The sequence below is a fragment of the Elaeis guineensis genome, chromosome 7, assembly GCF_000442705.2.
Source record: "Elaeis guineensis isolate ETL-2024a chromosome 7, EG11, whole genome shotgun sequence".
Classification (NCBI taxonomy): Eukaryota; Viridiplantae; Streptophyta; class Magnoliopsida; order Arecales; family Arecaceae; genus Elaeis; species Elaeis guineensis.
In genome coordinates this window covers 71,499,411-71,522,124 of record NC_025999.2, presented here as the reverse complement: position 1 = coordinate 71,522,124, position 22,714 = coordinate 71,499,411, and the positions used below count along the sequence as shown (strand labels likewise).

General features: G+C 40.1%; 2 protein-coding genes across 2 annotated transcripts; both read left to right on the top strand.

The window, feature by feature from the left end:
* Nucleotides 1-275: 275 nt before the first annotated feature.
* LOC105049014 (HVA22-like protein e) lies at nucleotides 276-1,353 on the top strand. The gene is made up of 5 exons (XM_010928550.4): nucleotides 276-331; nucleotides 447-473; nucleotides 561-683; nucleotides 802-961; nucleotides 1,125-1,353. Exons 1-5 carry the CDS (start codon nucleotides 285-287, stop codon nucleotides 1,143-1,145), a joined length of 378 nt encoding a protein of 125 aa, XP_010926852.1. The 5' UTR covers nucleotides 276-284; the 3' UTR covers nucleotides 1,146-1,353.
* Nucleotides 1,354-10,751: 9,398 nt separating this feature from the next.
* On the top strand, nucleotides 10,752-11,903 carry LOC105048985 (uncharacterized). Its single transcript, XM_010928512.3, has one exon. The coding sequence runs from the start codon at nucleotides 10,887-10,889 to the stop codon at nucleotides 11,463-11,465; it is 579 nt and encodes a 192-aa protein (XP_010926814.1). The 5' UTR covers nucleotides 10,752-10,886; the 3' UTR covers nucleotides 11,466-11,903.
* Nucleotides 11,904-22,714: the final 10,811 nt, after the last annotated feature.

Below are 22,714 nucleotides of genomic sequence, written 5' to 3'. Positions count from 1 at the left end.
TCTTAATTAGCTTAAGGTGGTGTGCTGCTTTTTAACTTCGTGATCTGGTCGGTGCTTAACTTAGGTCTCCACGTCCAAGGGAAGAATCCGATGCTATCTCAGATGTTGCCACCTTTTCCTTCTCCTCTTTGCCTCCCTATATATATGCCTCACCTCCCTTCCCTATTCCTCTCCATTAGCTCATTGCATTACCTCTTTAAGCCACTTCTGTTCTCCTTTCAGGATATCCATATACAGTTCTCTTAGTTAATTTGCAGCAGAATTGAACAAAACGATATCAAATTATGGGTAGTTTTTGGACTTTTCTCACCCATCTCCACTCCCTTGCAGGGTATATGCTCTCAAATCAACTCCTCTCTTTCCCTCTCCCTTTTCCTTCTTTTATATAACCAATGTTTTCTACTGAAATCTATTTGACAACAATTTCTATTTTTGTCCCCATGCAGGCCAACCATCATGCTCTTGTATCCCTTGTAATTAGTAAATCTACATTTCTTTTCTTTTTTGACTGTCTTCCTCTTCTTCTTCTATCATTGTTTGGACCTGTCTGATTGGATCAGGTATGCATCGGTTCGGGCAATTGAGAGTCCATCAAAGCTCGACGACGAGCAGTGGTTGGCCTATTGGATCTTGTACTCCTTCCTAACTCTCATGGAGATGGTGGCAGAGCCTGTCTTATATTGGTAAGAATTTCCAATGATACTCTCTTCTTTATCCCCTTGAAGGATGTTGATTTCATTTGGCTAAAGCTTGAGGCCTTATATTTGAATATCATTATTTGCCTTTCTTTGTGGTCTGAAGGGTACCCATATGGTATCAAATAAAGGTGGTTCTTGTTGCTTGGTTGGTCCTTCCACAGTTCAGGGGTGCCTCATTCATCTACGAGAGGTTTGTGAGGGAGCAACTTAGGAAGTATGGGGCCCAAATAGGTACAAATGGGGTCCACTCCTCCCCTAAGAAGGTAAGTTGCTGTACTCTTCTCTAAAGACAAATAGTAACAATGACAATAACAAGAATAATAGTAGTGATGATGGTGGTTACGAAAATGACATCAATAAATAATAATGATTAATGATGGTAGTAATAATAAAGTTTATTAATGGATGCTTTTGGGAAAATGGCAGGGAGAGAAGGAGTCGCACTGAGGAAGATAAGTTAATGGGTGACAGGTGTTGCAGATCTCGGCTTCTCTTTTCCTTCTTTTCTTTTGGGGAAAAAAAAAGTGAGATATGATGTTTGTGTTCCAATTTCTTTTCTACATGGAATGTGAAACTTGACGACCTTTAACTAAAGTGTTGTTTGATTTAACTAGTGTTTGCTACGCCCAAAGTCTAAAGCGTTGTTGTCTCTCTTTCTTTGAACGTGTCGAATATTTGGTTAACCACCAGAGTTGTGTTGGCAACTGGCCATTGATTTTAGGCTGATGCGTGTCATTTACTCCAGACAACTCGCCGTAGATATATTGGGAAACCTTTTCGTTCTTCTGGATCAATTCTTTCCCATGAACCGGCTGGACCAGACCTAGGTCAAGACCGGCTTAATGTGGGGGATTGGCTTGACTATGAAGGCACGAATCAATCGATTTGGGTTGGCTTCAGGTTCATTTTGAATCGGGCTCGAAATTGCCGAGTCATGAAAATGTTCTCATTCGATCAGGACCAGGAAATTGACACAAAAATTAGGTTTCAAATTTGATTGGGTGTTACATTAGTTCACTCTTTATGGAGTCATGTGAGGCAGTCATATAAAAAGCCATGATCATATATGATGGGAATATTCATGTTGCAACTCAATGTTTCCCTGTATTGCTCTATCAACTATCATATGTATTGTGCAAGAATGAATCAAGCGTCAAAAATTTCAGGTGGTAAAATTGTTGGGAGTTATTTGCAGTGACATGGGGTTGAGTCCAGTTACAGTGTTTTAAAATTTATTATCTCAAAAAAATGGGTGGGGTTCGTGGTGCCTCTTCTACACACACACACACATATATATATATATATATATATATATATATATATATATATATATATATATATATATATATATATATATATATATTGGTTAGGGTGTGTGTGCTAGAGAGGGGTGTGCACAAGTTAGATTGGATTGACTTGGAGCTAAATCAGAAATCGAACCAACTTAAATTGATTTTCTAAAATCAAACTTAGAACCGAGCTGGCTATCTATAAAGACTACTTCGCTCTAATCAGAAAAACATAGTTTGGTTTGGTTCGATTTATCGAGTAGAAATTCAATAAGTTGAGCTAGGTTTAAATATAAAAAAATTATTTTATATAGCATTGATATTCATTGGATTGGACTAGATGGATTAAACTAAAACTAAACATAAAAATTTTATTTTATACATTAAAAAGAAATATAAGAAAAAAATTAAAAAATTGAAAATTTTGATACATAGACATATATGAATCGAGTCGGATCGATTTGAATATATATATTTCTATATATATGCATGAGTTAGGTTAGGTCGGGTTGGATTGCATCACGTCAAGTCGGTTTGAATTCGTTTACAAAGGACTATAGATTCAAGTATCGGTTGGCACAGCATACAACTAATGTATATTACATTAATTGTGCTAGTGCTTTACTAAAATATGACACTAACATGGTACTTTGCATGTCCATGCTTACCGGTGCTAGGTACCATTATGGAACAGCACAACATCATAGAACATGATATGTATCCTATTGGTGCAAAGCCAACAAGTCACCAGGTTGCTATACTTTAATTATTTGTCTAAGGCTTGATCATTGCAAATAGTTTTCTAAAAATTAAGATAAGAAATCCTGTGAAAATTTGGATAAGCACAAACATAAACTTAGGGTGCATTTGATTACACTTTTTAATTTTTACGTTTTGCTTTCTAAAAAATATTTTTTATTTTTTTTAGTTTTGCTATAGAACAAAAGCAAAAGGTATGTTTGGCAACTAGCTGATGTCAAGTCTCTAACTTTTGCATATCCATTGATCAATGAAGTAAAGGAGATTGCATTCCTTTCGGGCATCTCATCGAAAAGTTTGCAAGCATTGAGCAAATCTCCAGACTTGACATAGCCACATCTATCATGGTATTCCAAGTTGCGACACTTCTCTTCGATATTTCATCGAACAGAACCCTAGCTGAATCCAAATCAATAGAATTTAGATATCCAACAACCATAGCCGTCCAAGATACTATATTTCGATGTTCCATAGAATCAAAGACCCTCCCGGCGGCCTTGATGTCGCGGCACTTACCGTAGAAGTCGATGAGGGTGGTGCAGACAAAGATGTCAACCTCGAGGCCGGAATCGATGACGACGGCATGGACGAAGGCGCCGATGGGGAGGGAAGTGGGCTTGCGGGAATAACAGCAGAGGAGGGAGAGGAAAGTGAAAGCATCAGGGGGAGGCCATTAAGGACGAGATTTGCCGCATTGGATGGTGGATCTCCATAGAAGAGGCGCTCGACCGCCACATGAGCTTCTCTTGGAACTTCCTGTTTATGTCACCACCTGTCAACCCAATGGAGGATCTCATCGCTGCCATGCGCCATCTCCTCTACCGGATTCTCGATTCGCCAAGGGTTCTCCGATCCACCCCCACCAGCCCTCATGGCAAAGAAGAGAACAATGGTGGCTGTTGCAACTCGCTCAAATGATTCGAGAGCTGCTTTCCTTCTCTGGCTCATTGAGGGCGGTGAGCGAATCCTGCACTGCTAAGAGGTACAGAGAAAGGAGTACAAGCTCTGAGCGAGTAACTCGAGCGTCCGAACGAGTCGGGATAGGTTGGAAAGAAGCAAAAGTAAATTTTAAAAAGTAAAATAATTTTGTTTCTCATAAAATGTAATTATTTTTATTTTTTTTATTTTTATTTTTTACTTTTTGTGGTGTTACCAAATATTTCTTTTTGATTTTAATTTTTTAAAAATAAAAAAATAAAAAAATATTTTTTTTTAATGATTAACCAAATGCACTCTTAATTGATTGATAGCGGCCCTAATGATTTTATCTACTGTGCTCTGTGATCATGGAAAATGACCTTGAAAATGCTTTGGATGGAATTGAGGAAAAACACTGTCCATCAGCATGCGATGTTGCTTGGGACTCCTTTGTCCTGGTGTTATCTTGGACATGTCAGAGTAAATCAAGGACAGTTAGAGGCATATGGCAAAGTTCCTCTAAGCACCAAAGATTTATCCAAATTTGTTGGCACACAAAGCACATGGAAAAATTAAGGACCGTCGAAGATACACGGCAAAATTCCTCTGCACTAAAGATCTATTCATTGGTACGCAAAGTATATGGAAAAATTCTTCTGGATGGAAGATTCATCTAGATTCATTCTGCGGATATTGTAATATTTTGTTTCTTGTGTTTTTTTTTTTTTTTTTTTTTTTTTGACCCTTAGATTTTGCAACTCATTTGTCACTGACCCGTGAATCACAGGATCTCTTCTATACAACGGTGTACATATTCAATTCTCTGTCATGATAGATTTAAGCCAATGAGCCTTCAAATTACTATTGTTCCTTTATAATTTTTCAATATTAATATATTATATATTGATTATATGTATATACCAGTGATCGATGATACTGTTATTTGATTATTATATGCTTATCTTGATCATATTATAGATTGGAATTGATGTGCTAAAATCAATATATAATAATTGGATGAAAAAGATATGATTTGGACGAATCTCGTTATGGGATAGCTAGTTAGCAGATTATATCTGAGATAGCTTCCACAAGCTTACACGTGAGATAGTCTCCAGGAGCTTGTGTCTGGGATAACCAGTCAGAAGTTTATATCTGAGACAGCTTTTACAGACTTATACGTGGGATAGTCAGCCAGAAGCTTATACCTGAGATAGTTTTCATAGACGAATAACCTTCAAAAGCTCATGCCTAGGATAGCCGCCATGGGTTTGTGCGTGAAAATTTGATCAGTCATGGATCGGGATATGATCTTGGTTAGTCCAAAGGCAGAAAGAAAAAAATTAAGAAATTTAGAATTATGATAAAAAAAATAGATAATAACATGTATGAAACTAATACTGAATAAAAAGATTTATTTGTTGACATATGGTGACACATCTCTTCTAACAAGACAGATATTTGATATACGTTCATATGGATAAAATTCTTATTGGACTGTAAAATCCAAAATCTTCTTCTTTTTTTTTTTGCTAGAGTTATAGGATACTTCATCATGGATGAAATCACAGTTGAGGGGAATAAATAAATAGAGTATCACTGATATGGTCAGATGACTAAATTTTATAATTATATAAATTTTTTTATTTGTTATGAAATTAAATTATTATTATTTATGGATATGGAGATTATAATAAATTTTAAGGCTTTACATGATCTCTAGAACGTTCGCTTTAGGATTTATGAGACCGTATCGTATGGCTGATCCTGATGCTGGATTCGAAGCTAAACAATCATAAAATTTCTTTGCACCAACAATTTGTTTAGATTCATTCGCACACAAAGCACGTGAAAAAAATCAAGGACGACTAAGGGCACATGGCAAAATTCCTCGGCATTAAAGATTTGTCTAGATTTATTGGCACACAATGCACAATGGAAAATTTCCCTGCACCAAGTATCTATCCGGTTTCATTTGTGTGGTGGTGTAGAAGGAAGGAAATCATTAGTCTCATATTGATTGGAGTCAAAGAAAAATCTAGCTTATATAGGAAGAGACCATTCTTCCCACGTGAGGCACTTTTTAAGGAGTAAAATCGTGAGACCCAAAAATAGCCCATACAGCTCGTGGACTATGGGCCGTAGGTCAAAGTATACGACACCTCACATGTCAAGCCATGAGCCTCCTTAATTAGAGGGGCTATATTGTAGTGTAGAAGGAAGCGTATCATTAATCCCATATTGGCTGGAGTCAATGAAAAATCTAGCTTATATAGGAAATGACCATCCTTCCCACGTGAGGTATCTTTTAAGAGGCAAAATCGTGAAGCCCAAAAACGACTCATATAGCTCTCGAGCTATTGATCGTAGGTCAAAGCGGACAATACCTCGCGTGCTAAGTCATGAACTCTTGACTGTAATAATTCGATACATATTATAAATTTTTTTTTTCTTATATTTTTGATCCTTAGATTCTGCGATCCATTTGTAATTGACTCGTGAATCGTGGAATCTCCTCTGTACAGCTTCTATATATTTGGTTCCGTGTCGTAATAGAATTTGAGCAATTGGGCCTTCATAATATTTTGCAGGACCCATGGATGAAGCACAATAGAAGAATTTTCTTAGGAGAAAAATGCCAGACATAATTTTCTCAAAGCCATCCAAGTCTCCTCCACCTCATGTGAACCTTTGTTTGCTCCAAAGTTCTCTTCATGTTACTCTCTTCTATCGAGTACCCTGGAAATATGCTAAGAGAACAGAGCCTATTGTTATCCTTATCCGGACCTAATAATGTCGACGAACAAAACCGCTGTACTTCATTCTCTTGATAAAGATAGGTGGAACACCGTTCTTTCTTTTTCCATTTAAAAAAAGAAATTATATGGAACAATATAAATTTATTAAATGCTGTGGATGATTTCCAAGAAGATTTTGTTTAATAATTAACTGACTAGAGAAAAGAACACAACCTTGCACCATGACCAGTCTCCATACCCAATGAATTGATGAGCTGCCACGCAATCTTTAGGTGCCATATTGAGTTCATATTATATAAGTTAAGCAACAAAAGAAAAGGTAGCTAGAAATAAGTGGCATCCCTACTCTCACCCACATGAGATCGGACAACAAATACGATAATTTGGTAGTATCTAAAACACAAGTTGACACTCATAAATAGCAAATTACTTTCTATAACCTGAGTCATCACTCATCACTATGGAGTCCTTTTACCAAGTTGGGGGACTCAAATCCCTCAAAACATCCTTACTTTGGTGGGCATGTGCTCAAAGTACCTATTAGCTGTACTGCTAATTTTCCGACATGTTGCTTCATTAGAATGGTATCTCTGTCAGTATTCCACATCATCCCTTTTCTACGGTGTCACGTAGGAAGTTTTCTAAGTTCTTTCTCCATCTCCTTTCTTAACAAAAAAAAAGAAAAAAAAAGTACATGATACATCAAATGCCTCGTTGACCAACAAATTTTTTTCATCCTACCACTTTGATGTTTTATTTTCATGTCCAACTGGCACAAGTTATAGACTTGAGTTTCTAAATCCTGTTTTAAATGTAATTTGTAATGACCATTTTGTTTCTTTACATGAATCTTAGGAAAAAAAAAAAAAACCTATGGTCTCATTAGCTACACTCCAGGTTTAGAGTTGGAACTACTACCCACCAGAAACAATAATCAATAATGGTTTTGATTTTCATATTGTTTGCATAAGAAGGCATCTCATTAAAATGGATGCAATTTTATTTGGATCTAGTCAATATATTAATACCTAAATTGATGAAATTGCCTGGCTCAATTTTTATTGTTGCATCATTGGTTCGAGGTACATTTCCACACGCAGAACATGGCAATAATACGTTTTCAAATACTTGTTTTCATCCAATTGAAAGTCTAAAGCATTTTTTGGATTATGAATGTTTTTAAACAGATGCAATATATATATATATATATATATATATATATATATATATATATATATATATATATATATATATATATAATGGTAATGCCATGAGCTAAATATGAGAGATATGCCAACCAATTGAAGCTATAATTAATACTTACAATTTACATATTAATATGCTATATGATACTAGTGATGGTGGTGTCATCATTATATTCTTCTTATGTTTATATTATTTTTTTCACTAAATTCTAATAGTCTAATTTATTGATGAATTTATGTTGAATTCAGTAATTTTTTGAAATTCTAAATTTTTGGTTCTAGTCCTATTATCTTCGGGCATGGAGATCTTATGATGGTGCATTCGATCGCTCAAACTATAGTAGCCAATGGAGTTGCTCCAAAGCCCAATCAAATTCAGATTTGTACTTTGTGTCATACATGGACACAAGATCAAGTGTAATTAATTCATAGGGTCCTGTAAATGGCAATCACTTGAGGACTACATGATTTACCATAGTTCATGTGCCTTCACAAGTCCAGGCAAACAAGATGGAAAGTGGTTCAGTAGTATGATGCTGCTGTCAATTTGCAGGAACCTGCAAGTTAAACATGTTCAAAGAAATTCTCTTAAGGTTAGTTTGGTGAATGGAAAAAATCTGTGAATCAGTGCAACTCTGGATAACCATGCAAAACCCTAGGTGCAACTCTTTAGGATATGGATGGACCTATATGCAAATACAAAGTTAATTATTTTTTACATAAAAAATGTGGGGGAAAGTCTGCAGGATCTTTAGTATCTTTTTAGGAGGTTCTTGGAAGGCTTTTTCCTACGAAAAGGTTGACCCAAATTAGGCAAAGGTATCATCTCAAAAAAAAAAAAAAAGGGAAAGATAAAAGAAATAAAACAAAAGGCAAAGGTACTTATGAGCTAATGGGCAGCTGAAGGGTGGATCAAGTTGATAGGAAGGAATATTGGGACTAACAAGGAATATGGGGTGTGACAGAGAGAGGAATCAAGAGGGCTCACATACCACTAACCACATGCTTATCTCACCTCCATCTCCCTTTACAACAACACTTACTCTACCACTACACAATTAAAGATCTCAACCTTCCACCACCTAATAAAGTTCCTCCACTCAAACAACAAGGATGGCTCCCTTTTACTTGCAGGATTCGGAACCATTGCTTGCTTTTGAGTGTACTCTGAGGAGGTCTAAGGGATCAAGCATGAGTCTACCATATGCAATCATAGGCTGTAATCTTAATCATAGCCATTCAAGCCATGTTGGACGGCTATGGTATGTTGAACTCACCTTGAAATTGTCCATATGACTTGTTCTAGCCATATCCTTGGCTTCTCATACTCTAAGAAGTCATGAAGTCATTGGGGTCCATTACCTTGGACTCTTTGAAAGGCGTGGGAGCAAGTAAGATGGTAAAGTTGGACTCATTCAACCCCATGTTTGCTTAGTCCTTAAGTTTTAGGATATGGAAGCGCCATTTTCTTCTGGTGTTTCATATCATTTGGGAAGAAATTGGGAGCACCATAGTAACAGGGTCCAGCTTCCAAGCTAGAGCTTAGAGCATGTTTTCAGTTGATCAATTTGGAAATTAGTAATTGATGCTTCCTTCTAGATGAGACAAGTTTGTAGGGGAAAAATCGCAAGGTTAATGGGAGAAAGAAATGTGGAATACTTAACGATAGTTGAGAAGATGACTTGTGAATCCAAGTATATGGATGTGTTCTGAAAATTCAAAGAATCCTACTTATGTTGCACCGAAGATTAGTTTCAAGGGAATTTTCCAATGCATAATGATCCACTTTCTCCATTTTTTTTGTCTCTGGCTTTAGACATCAATGTAAAAACTCTAACTATATGATTGAGGGAAAAGATATCCAGATGCCTATATGGAAAACCAGAACTTTGGACAAGGAAAAAAAATTAATACTAGTTTGATTTTTGCCATCTTCTGAAGCACTTTCAGAAAACAAAAATGCAAATATTGTATTAAATCATGCGTTTAGTCAATAACATTTGGTATATTTTGAATTAAAATGTTACTGAAACTTACTAAAATGTGATTGAAACTTGCACCCTCCATCTCTAATCAATATGCTTACCAACTGCTGCTGCAATTACGCAAAAGCTATGCGACTCATACCAAAAGCATGGACTCAAAGTCTCCATCAAAGCACTTTCTTTCTCCCCTCCTTCTGTACCAATTAAAGGAAGGAGGAGGTGCTTTCCTCAGAGGTGAGAATTTTTCAAAGTAGAGTCTTCTAGTAATCAAATAAAAAATTGATGTTCTCGGTGTTCTAAAGAACTACTACATTCAAGAATTGTATGATTTGGTTCTGGAAATAACCATTTTTATTTTATCTTAGATCACACCACTTCAGAAAAAAATAATTTCACTTGTGAAATTGTATAATGTTTTCTCCAAAAAACTTATTCATATTCCAGAAGAGTCTCTTGTTAGTATCTAGGATTTCACGGCACAATTTCAGAACCAAGAAGAAACCAAGACATCCTCCTCTATTCCATAAAGGAAACAGTATAAAAATTACGGACGAATTATCGAGAATTTGTTTTCAGCATGGTATTACTATAATATTCCAATACGAGTAATATAAATAATGGAAAATTTTCTTCATTCTATATTACAATATTTTTTTTCTTCTTTCTTTTTTTTCATTTTGAGTGATACTGCATTGCATGCAGAGAAATAGAAATGTGAAAATGTTCCCCCATGAAAGCTCATTAAAAATATTTTGCAATACATCTATATGACCAAAATAATCGGGATAGATGTTAGACTTGGAGTCGTGCTTTATGGTGTTCAGTGTGCTGAATGGCTCAGCAGATCCAATTCATGGCCATTTTGGGGTACTTGCTCAATGACTTGTTCCAAACCAAACTGCTTGGGACTCCTGTACGTCTATTAGGAAGGCCAATAGCATGAAAACAATGCGGTGGGAAATAGAAAGCAAAAGAAGCCTTCAATCACCTCCATCCTAACTTTTTAAAAAGGACAGGCCACACTACCTAATAAAAATCTCATTTCAAGAGGAAAAGGCAGCATCCCACTACAAGAGATCTCCTTTACCCTCCTATTTATACCTCCTGCTGCATTGCTCTCTGTTCTGTCGGATGAGAATCCTTCCACTCATTCCCTCCCGCTCCTATAAACATTTCTATCTCTCCACGACTTCCCCAACCCATAATCACCATGGCCTAGGAAGTCCCCCACAAACTACCCTCTAATACCAGTCCCAAAGCCTCCATTGGCAAAATGGACACTACCAAGATCGAGAAGCTCCAAGCCATGAAGAGGTATAGGAGTAGGAGACAATTCCTACCAAGCCTCATCCAATACTTGGTAGCAATTATGCTTCTTGGTTTATTCCTCTCCAGCCCTCTATGGCTCCCCACCATCTTCTCCTCTCTTAAGCTCTTCTTCTTTGTTTTCCTTCCCAACTTGCACGCCGTCGTGTTTGGACCCAAGTGCCTCTTCATTGTGTGCAATCTCATTGTCATCTTCCTCATCAGCGAGTCGAAGTTCTCAAAATCTTCCTTGACTCCTCCTGATATCTATGAAGAATACATGAACAGAAACACAAACGTTCGAAGACTATCTACGGGGAAAAGCAAGAAAGGAAGTGCATGCAAGAAGGCTTTTATTGAAGAAGGAGAAGAGGGAGAAGAGGAAAAAGGTGGTGGTGGATGGGAGGAGGTGGAGGGAGGGTATGAGGAGCTGGATGGGGAGGGGGAGAAGGGCTTGGATGAATTGAACAGGAGAGTTGAGGACTTTATTGCGAAGGTCAACAAGCAGAGGAGGCTTGAAGCAAGAATGCTACTATGCTACGAGTGAAGAAAGAACAGCTTTAGGCGATAGAACATAGACGACTACTTCAGGGATGGACAGATTTCATCCAAAAAGTATCCGTCAAAAGCGTCCGAAATCTTTGTAAAAATTTAGTTCTATCTACTTCCACAGCCAATGGGGACATATGCAGAGGGCTAATTTGTTCTGTTTTCACTCATAGTGATCTCATAAAGCCATAGATCTTTATACATAAGGTCCTAGTGGATTGGGTAGGAGGCCTAAGATGGTGTCTATTAATTGTAAGGGATTGGCTAGGAGTTCTAAAGATGTATGGCTGTCATCTGTTGTAACCAAAGTTGGCAGGAGCTGCATAAAGAGTGAGTGAGAGAGAGACAGAGAGAGAGATTTAAGTGCGTGCTTCGTGGAAAGTATGTTCACTAAGGAAATTAAGGTCTATTAATAAAATATTTTGTGGTTTGGAAAGATTCAAAGCAAGATTATGTAAAGGTACAGTGAGAGCTAGCTCCTTGGATGTAGCTAAACAATACCTTGAATTGTCGATGACATCTCGGTGCGTTTTCTTCATATAATATCTGTATGAATACCGTGGGAGTGTTCCTCTCAAGAAAGGTCAACGTGGGTGTGCTAGATAGACACCGTGTGAGTCCGAGTGAAACGGAGCAATTCAACTTTGTCATGTGCTTGGCTATTTTTTTTCACTAATGACCGAGCCTAGGATTACCACGGATCAAGCTTTTCCCCTTCTTTTGTCCCTCCAAGGCCAAAATGAGCTTGACCCAAGTTGAGTTCTGTTTAAACTTAGCTCAATCTATATTAATCTATTTTTTATATTTACTATATGCCTAATCGATGTGGTAAAAATGGGTCAGAAGATTCATGGAGAGAGATTCTCACAACTTTTCATTTTTCATAAGATTTTAATCTGCTAGTTTGCTCGACTCTCCTCAAGAGTATGTCTGACAGTAGATCGGATTGACGTACTTACAATCTGGAACTAATCCATAATTAATCCAATCCAGCCAAAACCAAAGTTATTTGAATTAGGCTTGGATTCGAAATATGACTCGTTTAGATATGATTAGATTTGGATCACTGTCCAAACATGAACAAACCTGAACCTATTCAAAACTAGTATCAAAACCTCCCTTAAATACAAAAATTAGTCTTCTTCTTATGATATAATTTGTCAATAATTCATGTTGATTATAATCATGTGTGAATCTAAATTAAATTAAATTTTGTGTAGCATATATTTTTGATGATATTGGCATGTTGCTTTATTTTATTAAATAATTTAGTTATAATATACTTAGGAATTACATTTTATATGTTTATTATGATTTTTATTTGTGTTTGGATTATTTTGACTTGATTTGACTCTAAAAAATTGATCAATTGATAAAATAATTAAATTTGATATGATCTAATGTTAATTGAAGGAAATTAGATTATGTTTGGTTTACTTTTGACTAAATTCAAATATGAAACAAATATGAAATGGGTTTGTTGTGCATGTCCCCCATCAAACCCAACCTACTTACAGCCATACTCAACTTTATGTGCTCGGGAGACATTATAGGTTGGAGGATTGAAGATAGCAAACCCATCATTTCTCCATAAAAAAAAAAAAATGTTAAGCATAAATTCAGATTTTATAGGAATATCAACCATGATCTTTCACAAAATAAGAGTTGTACAACATGCTTAATGCAATATTGGAAATTAACAAGGAAATGTTGTGGTCTCTCTTTATAATGAAAATGGCCATTAACTTTTGACCATTGAAAGTATTTACACCAAATCCTTGCTCAAAATGACACATGGTAGCTACATGTTTGATTAGCCACATGGTGGGCTGACAATACACTAAGGTCATGTTTAATTCATGATTGGAATTAGAATAGATTGGAATCAGAATCGGAATGGCCATGTCTCCCATAGTGTTTGGTTTATGACTGGAATCAAAATTGAAAGAGATGATTCCCATTGTTGCTATTTGGTTCATTTAAAGATAGAAATCAGAATCAACTCAAATTTTTACTTTTATCTTTGAACTAAAAATTTTTAAAAATCAATTTTTTATTTTTAATTATTTATCTTATTTGATATTAAAAATACACATGGAGAGATTTGAAATTGAGCATAATATAACTATTTCAAAAACTCCAAAATATTTACAGATTGAGGTCCAGTTTCAATTTAAATCAACTTGCCTTATGTCTCAAAATTCTCAAGCCAAACAGGACAAATAGTCCCCAATTGGTCTACCATCACATGTTGGAGCACTCTCGAGACCCATCAAACACATACAAATGTTGAGACCATTGAACTCTATGAAGCTATGTCCATTTAGCATTTGAACAAACATATGCTATTCCTTGCAAGCCCTACCACAACTCGCATGAATACAGAGCTCACAACATACCTTTCTACCATCATGCTCATCGAACAGATGATGAAGCACATCTTCCTCCCATCTACCAGCCTTTCCTTTCCTCTTTCCGCCCCCATAGCTTCCCATGACTTTTTCCACCATTAGCCCTAATAGGAGGCCCTCCTCTCCACCATCCCATCCTCTGCCCCCTCGCTGACCACCTACTACAATCGCTTCTACATCCTCGGTGACAACATTGACACTGACTAGATCATCGCAGTGGTGATTCTTTCTTTGATTGGTTTCTTATCTTGCTTTCTTCCACCATTGCCACAGCTACTTGCATCATCGGTCGAAATTTCTCTCAGCATATAGCAACTCTTCCGGTTGTGAGGTGTGTGGGATGACGGTTGGAATGGAAGTCATCCAATCCCATTCCAAGCCCCAACTCTCCTTGTTGTAGTCAAGGACTCAGGGTTTGGACAAGTTAGTCTCCACTCCTACGTATGTGAGGTATTGTCCACATCAGTCTCTAGCCATTATGGTACGGGATCTCATAGTTTTGTCCTTCAAAAGATGCCTCATATGAGAGAGAAGGTTCCATCCTATATAAGTCAGAGTCTCCCTTGACTCACAATCTATATTGAACTAATAATGTCCTCTCTCCTATACTATAATATAACCCCTAGTCAAGGACTCTAGACAGGATTGCAGGAGGTACACCACAATTCATCAGAGGCACATCGACCCCTACCTAGCACACCAAATCTATTATTGCTAGGGGTCGAGCTAGCTTATGTTGGAATAATTATCTCGAGATTCAATGTACAATAATCCTACAATGAGATCTATGATGAAAAACAGAGTCCAACGAGTCTAAAAATAGCCCAAACGGAGTCCAGACGGAGGAGATACGCGTGATAAAAGACCAGCACGGAGGCTGGTACGGCCCATGGGCCATCAGAAGGCCCATTGGAATGGCAGAGGCTGGCAGCGGCGTGGGCAGGCCACGAGCGCATGGCCCAGCGCGGGCACATGCAGGACAGGCCAGTAGGCGTGCGCACCGGTGCGGCCCAAGTGGAGTTGAGTATCCCGGTCCATGGTGGACCAACGGTCCATGGGAGAGTGCATGGATCGAGCACCCATTTCCCACATGCTTCTCATGGTCCATGGTGGATCGAAGGTGTTTCCCCATGGTTTCTCATGGTTTGGTGCGCAATCGGATGGTTCAGATAGCATGCGGGCATGATCAGGTGATCTAGCATGCTGATCGGATGGCTAAGGTGTTGTTGGAGTCCTGTTTCAACCCTGTTTCCAATCCAGACCTAGATTGAAGCCTTTAAAGAGTCCTGTGTAGTGAACAGAGAGTCGAGAAGGAGCTCAGGCAGCAGTCGAGAGGAGTTCGATGAGTGCCGAGTATAAGTAGTCGGTAGAGCAAACGCAGACAGAGCCAGCAGAGTATCAGGCAAAGCATGGTAGAGGCATGATATAGCGGTTTGCTCCACAAAAAATGTCTAGGGGCATCGAGGACCCTGATACTGGCAGATCTGTGAGTGGGTCTTCTTGAGAGATTTTGAGAGAGCTTTTGTTAAGATAGCTTCTAGTTAAGAGAGATTTATGTACCGAGAGTTAAAAGTGTGAGGATCTTCTCTTACATTTATTTTTTCTTTCATAGTGAATCTTATATACCCCATGAAAGTAGCACTTAGACTATTTCACGTACTTGATTGTGTGTTCCTATTTTATTTTTTCTTTCTTCCTACTACAACGGATGGTACCGGATCCCCAACAAGTAATATTAGAGCAAAGGATATCACAACAATTGGTATCAGAGCCAGATTAGTATCAGGTGTAGGTTGCTGTGGTGGTGATCAAGATCGAAGATGAAGAAGACAGATGCAATCAAGGTGGAGATCAACTATAAAGGATTGATCGATGCTCTCTTGTGCAAGGAGGAGCTGTCTACATGGAGGATGCCAGCGGGAGTCTAGTGCGAGGGGAGCTTCAGATGGAGATGGATCGGGCATGAGACGGGAGACTTGGGAGGATGATAAGCGACGTCGTCAGGAGGCTACCCAGAGCAGATCTCAGGTCATACAGGATGAAAATGAGACCGAGCAGCCTGGCTCGACTCTCATATTTGCCCATCCATGAGTAATAGACATTTACTCCAGGGCATGAGGTCGAGATCCAAAAGCTCTCAAAGTCAGGTGGAGGCCGAATATCGAGTTGAGGTGGAGATTGTTGAAAAAAGACCTCGAGATTCGATTCACAATAATCCTAAAATGAGGTCTGCAATAAAAAATGAAGTCCAATGAGCCTAAGAATAGCCCAAATAGAGCCTAGATGGAGGAGATATGTACGATAGAAGGCTAGCACAGAGGCTGGTGCGGCCCATGGGCCGTCGGAAGGCCCACTAGGCCGGTGGAGGTTGGAGGTGGTGCGGGCCGACTACAAGCACGTGGCCCAATGCGGGTGCACATAGGACGGCCCAGCGAGTGCATGCGCAGACACAGCCCAGGCAGAGCTGAGTACCCAGATCCATGGTGGACTGATGGTCCATGAGATGGAGCATGGATCGAGCACCCATTTTCCATCCGCTTCTCATGGTTAATGGTGGATCGGAGGCATTTCCCCATGGTTTCTCATGGTTTGGTGTGCGATCGGACGGTCCGGATAGCATGTGGATGTGATTAGGTGATCTGAGATACTGATCGGATGGCTGAGTTGTTGTTAGAGTGCTATTTCAACCCTATTTTCAATCCAGACCCAGATTGAAGTCTTGAAAGGGTCCTATGTGGCAAACAGAGAGGCGAGAGGGAGTTCAGACAGCAGCCGAGAGGAGTTTGGTGAGCACCGAGCGTGAGCAATCGACAGAGCAGATGTAGACAGAGCCAGCAGAGTGTCAGGCAGAGCATGGTAGAGGCATGATATAGCGATTTACTTCACAAGAAGCGTCTAGGGGCATCAAAGATCCTGATACTGGTAAGCCTGTGAGTAGGTCTCCTTGGGAGATTTTGAGAAAGCTTTTGCTAGGATAGCTTCTAGTTGAGAGCGGTTTGTGTACTGAGAGTTGAGAGTGTGAGGATCTCCTCTTGTACTTATTTTCTCTTTCATAGTGATGCTTGCATATCTTATGAAAGTAGCACTTGGGCTATTCCATGTACTTGATTATGTGTTCCTATTTTATTACTTCTTTCTTCCTACTGTAACGGATGGTACCGGATCCACAACAAGTGATATTAGAGCAAGTTATATCATAATAATTAGTATCAGGCTGGGTTGGTACCTAGTGCAGGTTGCCACGGTGGTGATCAAGATCGAAGTTGGAGAAGACAGGTGCAATCAAGGTGGAGATCAATCGCGAAGGGTTGATCAATGCTCTCTTATGCAAAGAGGAGCCATTTACATGGAAGATGCCAGCAGAAGCTTTGTGCGAGGTGGAGCTTCAGATGGAGATGGATCAGACACAAGATGGGAGACTCGAGAGGATGATAAGCAATGTTGCTAGGAGTCTATCTCGAGCAGGTCTCAGATCATGTAGGATGAAGATGGGATCAAGCAACCTAGCTCGACTCTCATATTTGTCCATCCACAAGTAGCAGGCATTTGCCCCAGAAAATAGAGGTGAGATCTAAAAGCTCTCAATATTTGGTCTATAACAATCCTAAAATAAGATTTGAGATAAAAAATGAAGTCCAACGAGCTCAAAAACAGTCCAAATGAAGTCCAGATGGAAAAGATACTCATGATAGAAGGCCAGCACGGATGCTGGTATGGCCCACAGGCCATTAAAAGGCACACTGGGTCGGTGGAGGCCGGCGACGGTGCGGGCCGGCTACAAGCGCACGGCCCAGCACGGGCATGCGCAGGACAACCCAGCAGGCACACGCTGAGTACCCCGATCGACGGTGGATAGACGGCCCATGGGAGGGCACATGGACCAAGCACTAGTTTCCCACATGCTTCTCATGGTCCACGATGGTCTGAAGGCATTTTCTCATGGTTTCTCGTGGTTTGGTGCATGATCGGATGGTTCGGATAGCATGCAGGCATGATCAGGTGATCTGGGATGCTGATCGAATGGCTGAGGTGTTGTTAGAATCCTATTTCAACCCTATTTTCGATCCAGACCTGGATTGAAGTCTTTAAAGGGCCCTATGTGGCGAACAGAGAGCCGAGAAGGAGCTCAGATAGTAGCCAAGAGGAGTTCGATGAGTGCCGAGCATGAGTAGCTGGTAGAGCAGACACAGGTAGAGCTAGCAGAGTATCAAGCAGAGCACGACAAAGGCATGATATAGCAGTTTGCTCCATAGAAAGCATCTAGGGGTGTCGAGGATCCTGATACTGGCAGGCCTGTGAGTGAATCTCCTTGAGAGATCTTGAAAGAGCTTTTGTTAGAATAGCTTCTAGTTGAGAGAGATTTGTGTACCGAGAGTTGAGAGTGTGAGGTTCTCCTCTTGTACTTATTTTTTCTTTCATAATGAAGCTTGCATGTCCCGTGAAAGTAGCAGTTGGACTATTCTACATACTTGATTGTGTATTTTTATTTTATTTCTTCTTTCTTGCTACTGCAATGGATGATATCGGATCTCCAACAAATGATATCAGAGTAAATAATATCACAACAATTTATATCAGAGCCGAGTTGGTACCAGGTGCAGGTTGCGGCGGTGGTGATCAAGATCGAAGATGGAGAAGACAGGCACAATCAAGATGGAGATCAACTGTGAAGGGTTGATCGATGCTCTTTTGTGCAAGGAGAAACCATCTGCATTGAGGATGCCAGTAGAAGCCCAGTGTGAGGTAGAGCTTCAGGTGGAGATGGATCGAATATGAGATGGAAGACTCGGGAGAATGATAAGCGATGTCGTCAGGAGGCTATCCCAAGCCGGTCTTAGGTCATGCAGGATGGAGATGGGGTCAAGCAGTATGGCTCGACTCCCATGCTTGTCCATCCATGAGTAGTAGGCATTTGCCCCAAAGCATGGGGGCAAAATTCAAAAGCTCTCAAAATCAAGTGGAGGTCAAATATCGAGTCGAGATGGAGATTATTGAAAAAAATATCTCAAGATTCGGTCCACAATAATCTCAGAACAAGATTTGTGATGAAAAACAGAGTCCAACAAGCATAAGAACAGTCCAGATGGAAAAGATATGCATGATAGAAGGTCAGCATGGAGGCTGGTATGGCCCATGGGCTGTCGGAGTCCCATTGGGTTGGCGGAGGCTGGTCACGAGTGCACGACCCAGGGCGGGTGCACATAGGATGGCCTAGCAGGTGCATGCACAGGCGCAGCTCAGGAGGAGCTGAGTACCCTGATCCACAGTGGACCGGTGGTCCATGGGATGGCACATGGATTGAGCACCTATTTCCCATGCACTTCTTATGGTCCACGATGGATCGGAGGCATTCCCTATGGTTTCTTATGGTTTGGTGCACGATCGAACGGTCCAAGTAGCACACAGGCATGATCAAGTGATCAGGGATGCTGATCAAATGGCTAAGGTGTTGTTAGAGTCCTGTTTTAACCCTGTTTCCAATCCAGACTCAGATTGAAGCCTTTAAAAGTCCTTGTGTGGCAAATAGAGTGCTGAGAGGGAGCTCGGGCAGCAATCGAGAGGAGTTCGACGAGTGTCGAGCATGAGCAGTCGATAGAGTAGATACAGACAAAGCCAGCAGAGTGTCAGGCAGAGCGTGGTAGAGACATGATGTAGCGCTTTGCTCCACAAGAAGCATCCAGGGGCGTCGAAGATCCTGGTACTGGCAAGCCTGTAAGTGGATCTCCTTGGGGGATTTTGAGAGAGCTTTTGTTAGAATAGCTTCTAGTCGAGAGAAATTTATGTACTGAGAGTTGAGAGTGTGAAGATCTCCTCTTGTACTTATTTTTCTTTCATAGTGAAGCTTGCACGCTTCATGGAAGTAGCACTTGGGCTATTCTACGTATTTGATTATATATTTTTATTTTATTTCTTCTTTCTTTCTGCTACAATGGATAGTACCAGATCCCCAACAAGTGGTATTAGAGTAAGTGATATAACAACAACTTAGGCCACTAAGCTAGAATTGGAAGAGAGTAGTGGTCGCAGGACAACTGGTCAAGATCTTTAGAGTCAGGCATTGGTGTCAGATCCTCCATTGATCCCTTGAGCCAATCTTGTAAAACCATCATAGACAAGAAAGTCCTCACACTGGGGTGTTCCCTGGTAGTGGACCCTCCGATGCCAAGTCAGTCTCCTATGGAAGCAAATAGAAGAGATCTATGTGGTAGATGGAGATTAGCAATTGTGTCGATTATGAACTATGGAAGATCGATGTAGGAGAATGGAGAATGAAAGATGGAGGATGTTGTTAGAACTCATCCTAAGGATGTAGAGACCTAGTATTCAACCAGAAATAAGGAGGAGAAAACAAGATGGGATGTCCAAGACTGTTAGGAGGTGGATTGGTATGGGCTGCTTGCTTTTAGGCGCAAGGATGGGTGCCTTCTCCAACCTTAGGGCTTCTAGGGTTCCTCCAATGGATTGGCGGCTAGGGTTTGGAGGAGATGAGACATGAGAGAATAAGAGAGGAGAGAGAATGTCAGAGAGAAAGTAGTTTCATGTTCCTCGATTCAATCAAATCGATTATAACTTGTATATATATACAATTGGTCAACATGACCCAACTCAAAAACTACCAATGCTAACTCACTTGTGATTGCACTCACCCAAGCCCATGTACACCCATGACTTGATTGCACTCACCCTTCTTGGATCCAAACCAACCCCAAAATAGTGGATTAGCCCTCAAGGCCTAGATACCTAGGCTTCAAGATCATGGAGGGCTGAATGCCTCCACCCTAGGATCAAACCGGTCCTAGTCTGCACCATTGGACAGTCCATGACATATGGCTGCCCAATCAAGGTTTGGCAGCCTTTGCTTCATGGAGCCAACACCTTGGCTCCTCTCCTAGCCTCTCAAAGCTTGAAAGTACTATAAATGAGCCCATAATCTCCACCTTGGTGCTCCAAAATCTTTATGAACTCAGTCTGATCCTTCAAGCCCATTAGCACCATGCACCTAAGAAAACTGTCCTGTGAAAGAGCCTTCGTAAGTACATCAGTCTGGTTCTCTTTTGTATGAACTTTCACCAGCTTCAACTTACCTTCTTGCACAAGCCCCCTGATCCTATGATACCTCACATCTATATGCTTCATCCATGTATGATAGATTGGATTCTGAACCAAATAGAGAGTACTCTGACTGTCACTGCACAGCACCACTATGTTTTGCTCCACCCCCATCTCCATGACTAGTCTTTTCAGCCAAAGATCCTCCTTGGCAGCCCCTATAATCCCAATGTACTCGGCCTCTATGGTAGACAAGGTCATGATAGGTTGAAGGGTTGATCTCCATGAAACTAGCTCACCATTCATGCAGAAGATATAATCAGTAATAGACCTCCTCGTATCTCGATCACCTGCATGGTCAGCATCAACAAACCCTTCTAAAAGATCTAAAAATTCACCTAAGTCATTGGAGTTCCTCCCAAGTCTTTTTTACTGTCCAAAAATCAGACCAAGCCTTCGAGTTCCTTGTAGATACCGCAAGACCCACTTCAGTGCCTTCCAGTGCTCCTTTCCAAGGTTAGCCATGTATCTGCTCACCTGGCTCACTGCATGTACTATGGCTAACCTACAACATACCATAGCATATATCACACAACCCACGGCACTAGCATATGGAACTCTCTTCATGTACTCTTTTTCTTCTTCTGTCTGAGGGCATTGCTACTTCGAAAGAGATGTGTGGCTCTCCAAAGGTGTTCCTACCAGTTTGACCCTATTCATCCCAAACCTCTCCAACACCTTCTGCATATATCCTTCTAGTGATAAGTGGAGAATACCTTTGCTTCTATCTCTGTAAATTTTCATGCCAAGTATCTTTTTGGTTGGACCCAAGTCTTTCATCTCAAGCTCCAAAGATAATGCCATTTTCAGCACATCCATTGCTTCAGCACTCCTGCTGGCAATAAGCATATCATCCACATACAAAAGTAGATACAATGAATTATTCTCATCTACATCTTTCATATTCATGCAGCTATCATGTTCACATCTAAAAAATCTAAGGCTCAAAATAAAGCATCAAACTTTTTGTTCCACTAGCAGACTGACTTTTTCAAACCATAGAGAGATCTCTTGAGTAGATAGACCTTTTTCTCTAATCCAGCCTACATCAAACATTTTGGTTGCTTCATGTAGATCCTCTTCTCTAGGCTTCCATGTAAGAATGCCATCTTCACATCCATCCACTCTAATTTCACATCCATCCTCTTCTCTAGGCTTCCATCCACAGCAGCACCCGAATTAAAGCATGACGCACAACTGGAGAGAATACCTCTATATAGTCCACTCCCTCTCTCTTTGAGTATCCCTTGATGACGAGTCTTGCCTTGTATCTGACTCCACCTTGCTTTGAATGTGCCTTTTTCCTTATGAACACTCATTTTGAACCAATGGCTCAAGCATCTCTGGGTAGATCCATTAGCTGTCATGTCTTATTCTTTTTCAGTGACTCCATCTCTTCCATCATGGCTTGCATCCATGATTCCCAATCCAGACTCTCTATGGCCTCCTCAAAACTCTCTGTGTCTCCATTGGCAATGATGAGAGTATAGGAGATGGTCTCATCAATGCCATATCGAACAGATTTGCGAATGGTATGCTTCGACTTGTGCAGTGCCACTCCCCTTGCACTGTCCTCCAAATCTGATGTGTGTGGCTTTACCTGCACCTCTTCTTAGACTGATGGCTCTCTTCTCTAAATCTGATTTTACTAGGTGCAAATTAGATAGAAAAAGTACAAGTGGCACCTGCCAATTTTTAGGAGTCAATTTGATCTGATAGTCTAGCA

Excerpts from the sequence above, each read along its gene's own strand:
- LOC105049014 (XM_010928550.4), top strand. The coding sequence starts at position 285 with ATGGGTAGTTTTTGGACTTTTCTCACCCATCTCCACTCCCTTGCAGG. Across the intron at positions 332-446 it reads CATCTCCACTCCCTTGCAGG|GCCAACCATCATGCTCTTGT; the intron begins GTATATGCTCTC and ends GTCCCCATGCAG. Across the intron at positions 684-801 it reads GCAGAGCCTGTCTTATATTG|GGTACCCATATGGTATCAAA; the intron begins GTAAGAATTTCC and ends TGTGGTCTGAAG.
- LOC105048985 (XM_010928512.3), top strand. The coding sequence starts at position 10,887 with ATGGACACTACCAAGATCGAGAAGCTCCAAGCCATGAAGAGGTATAGG.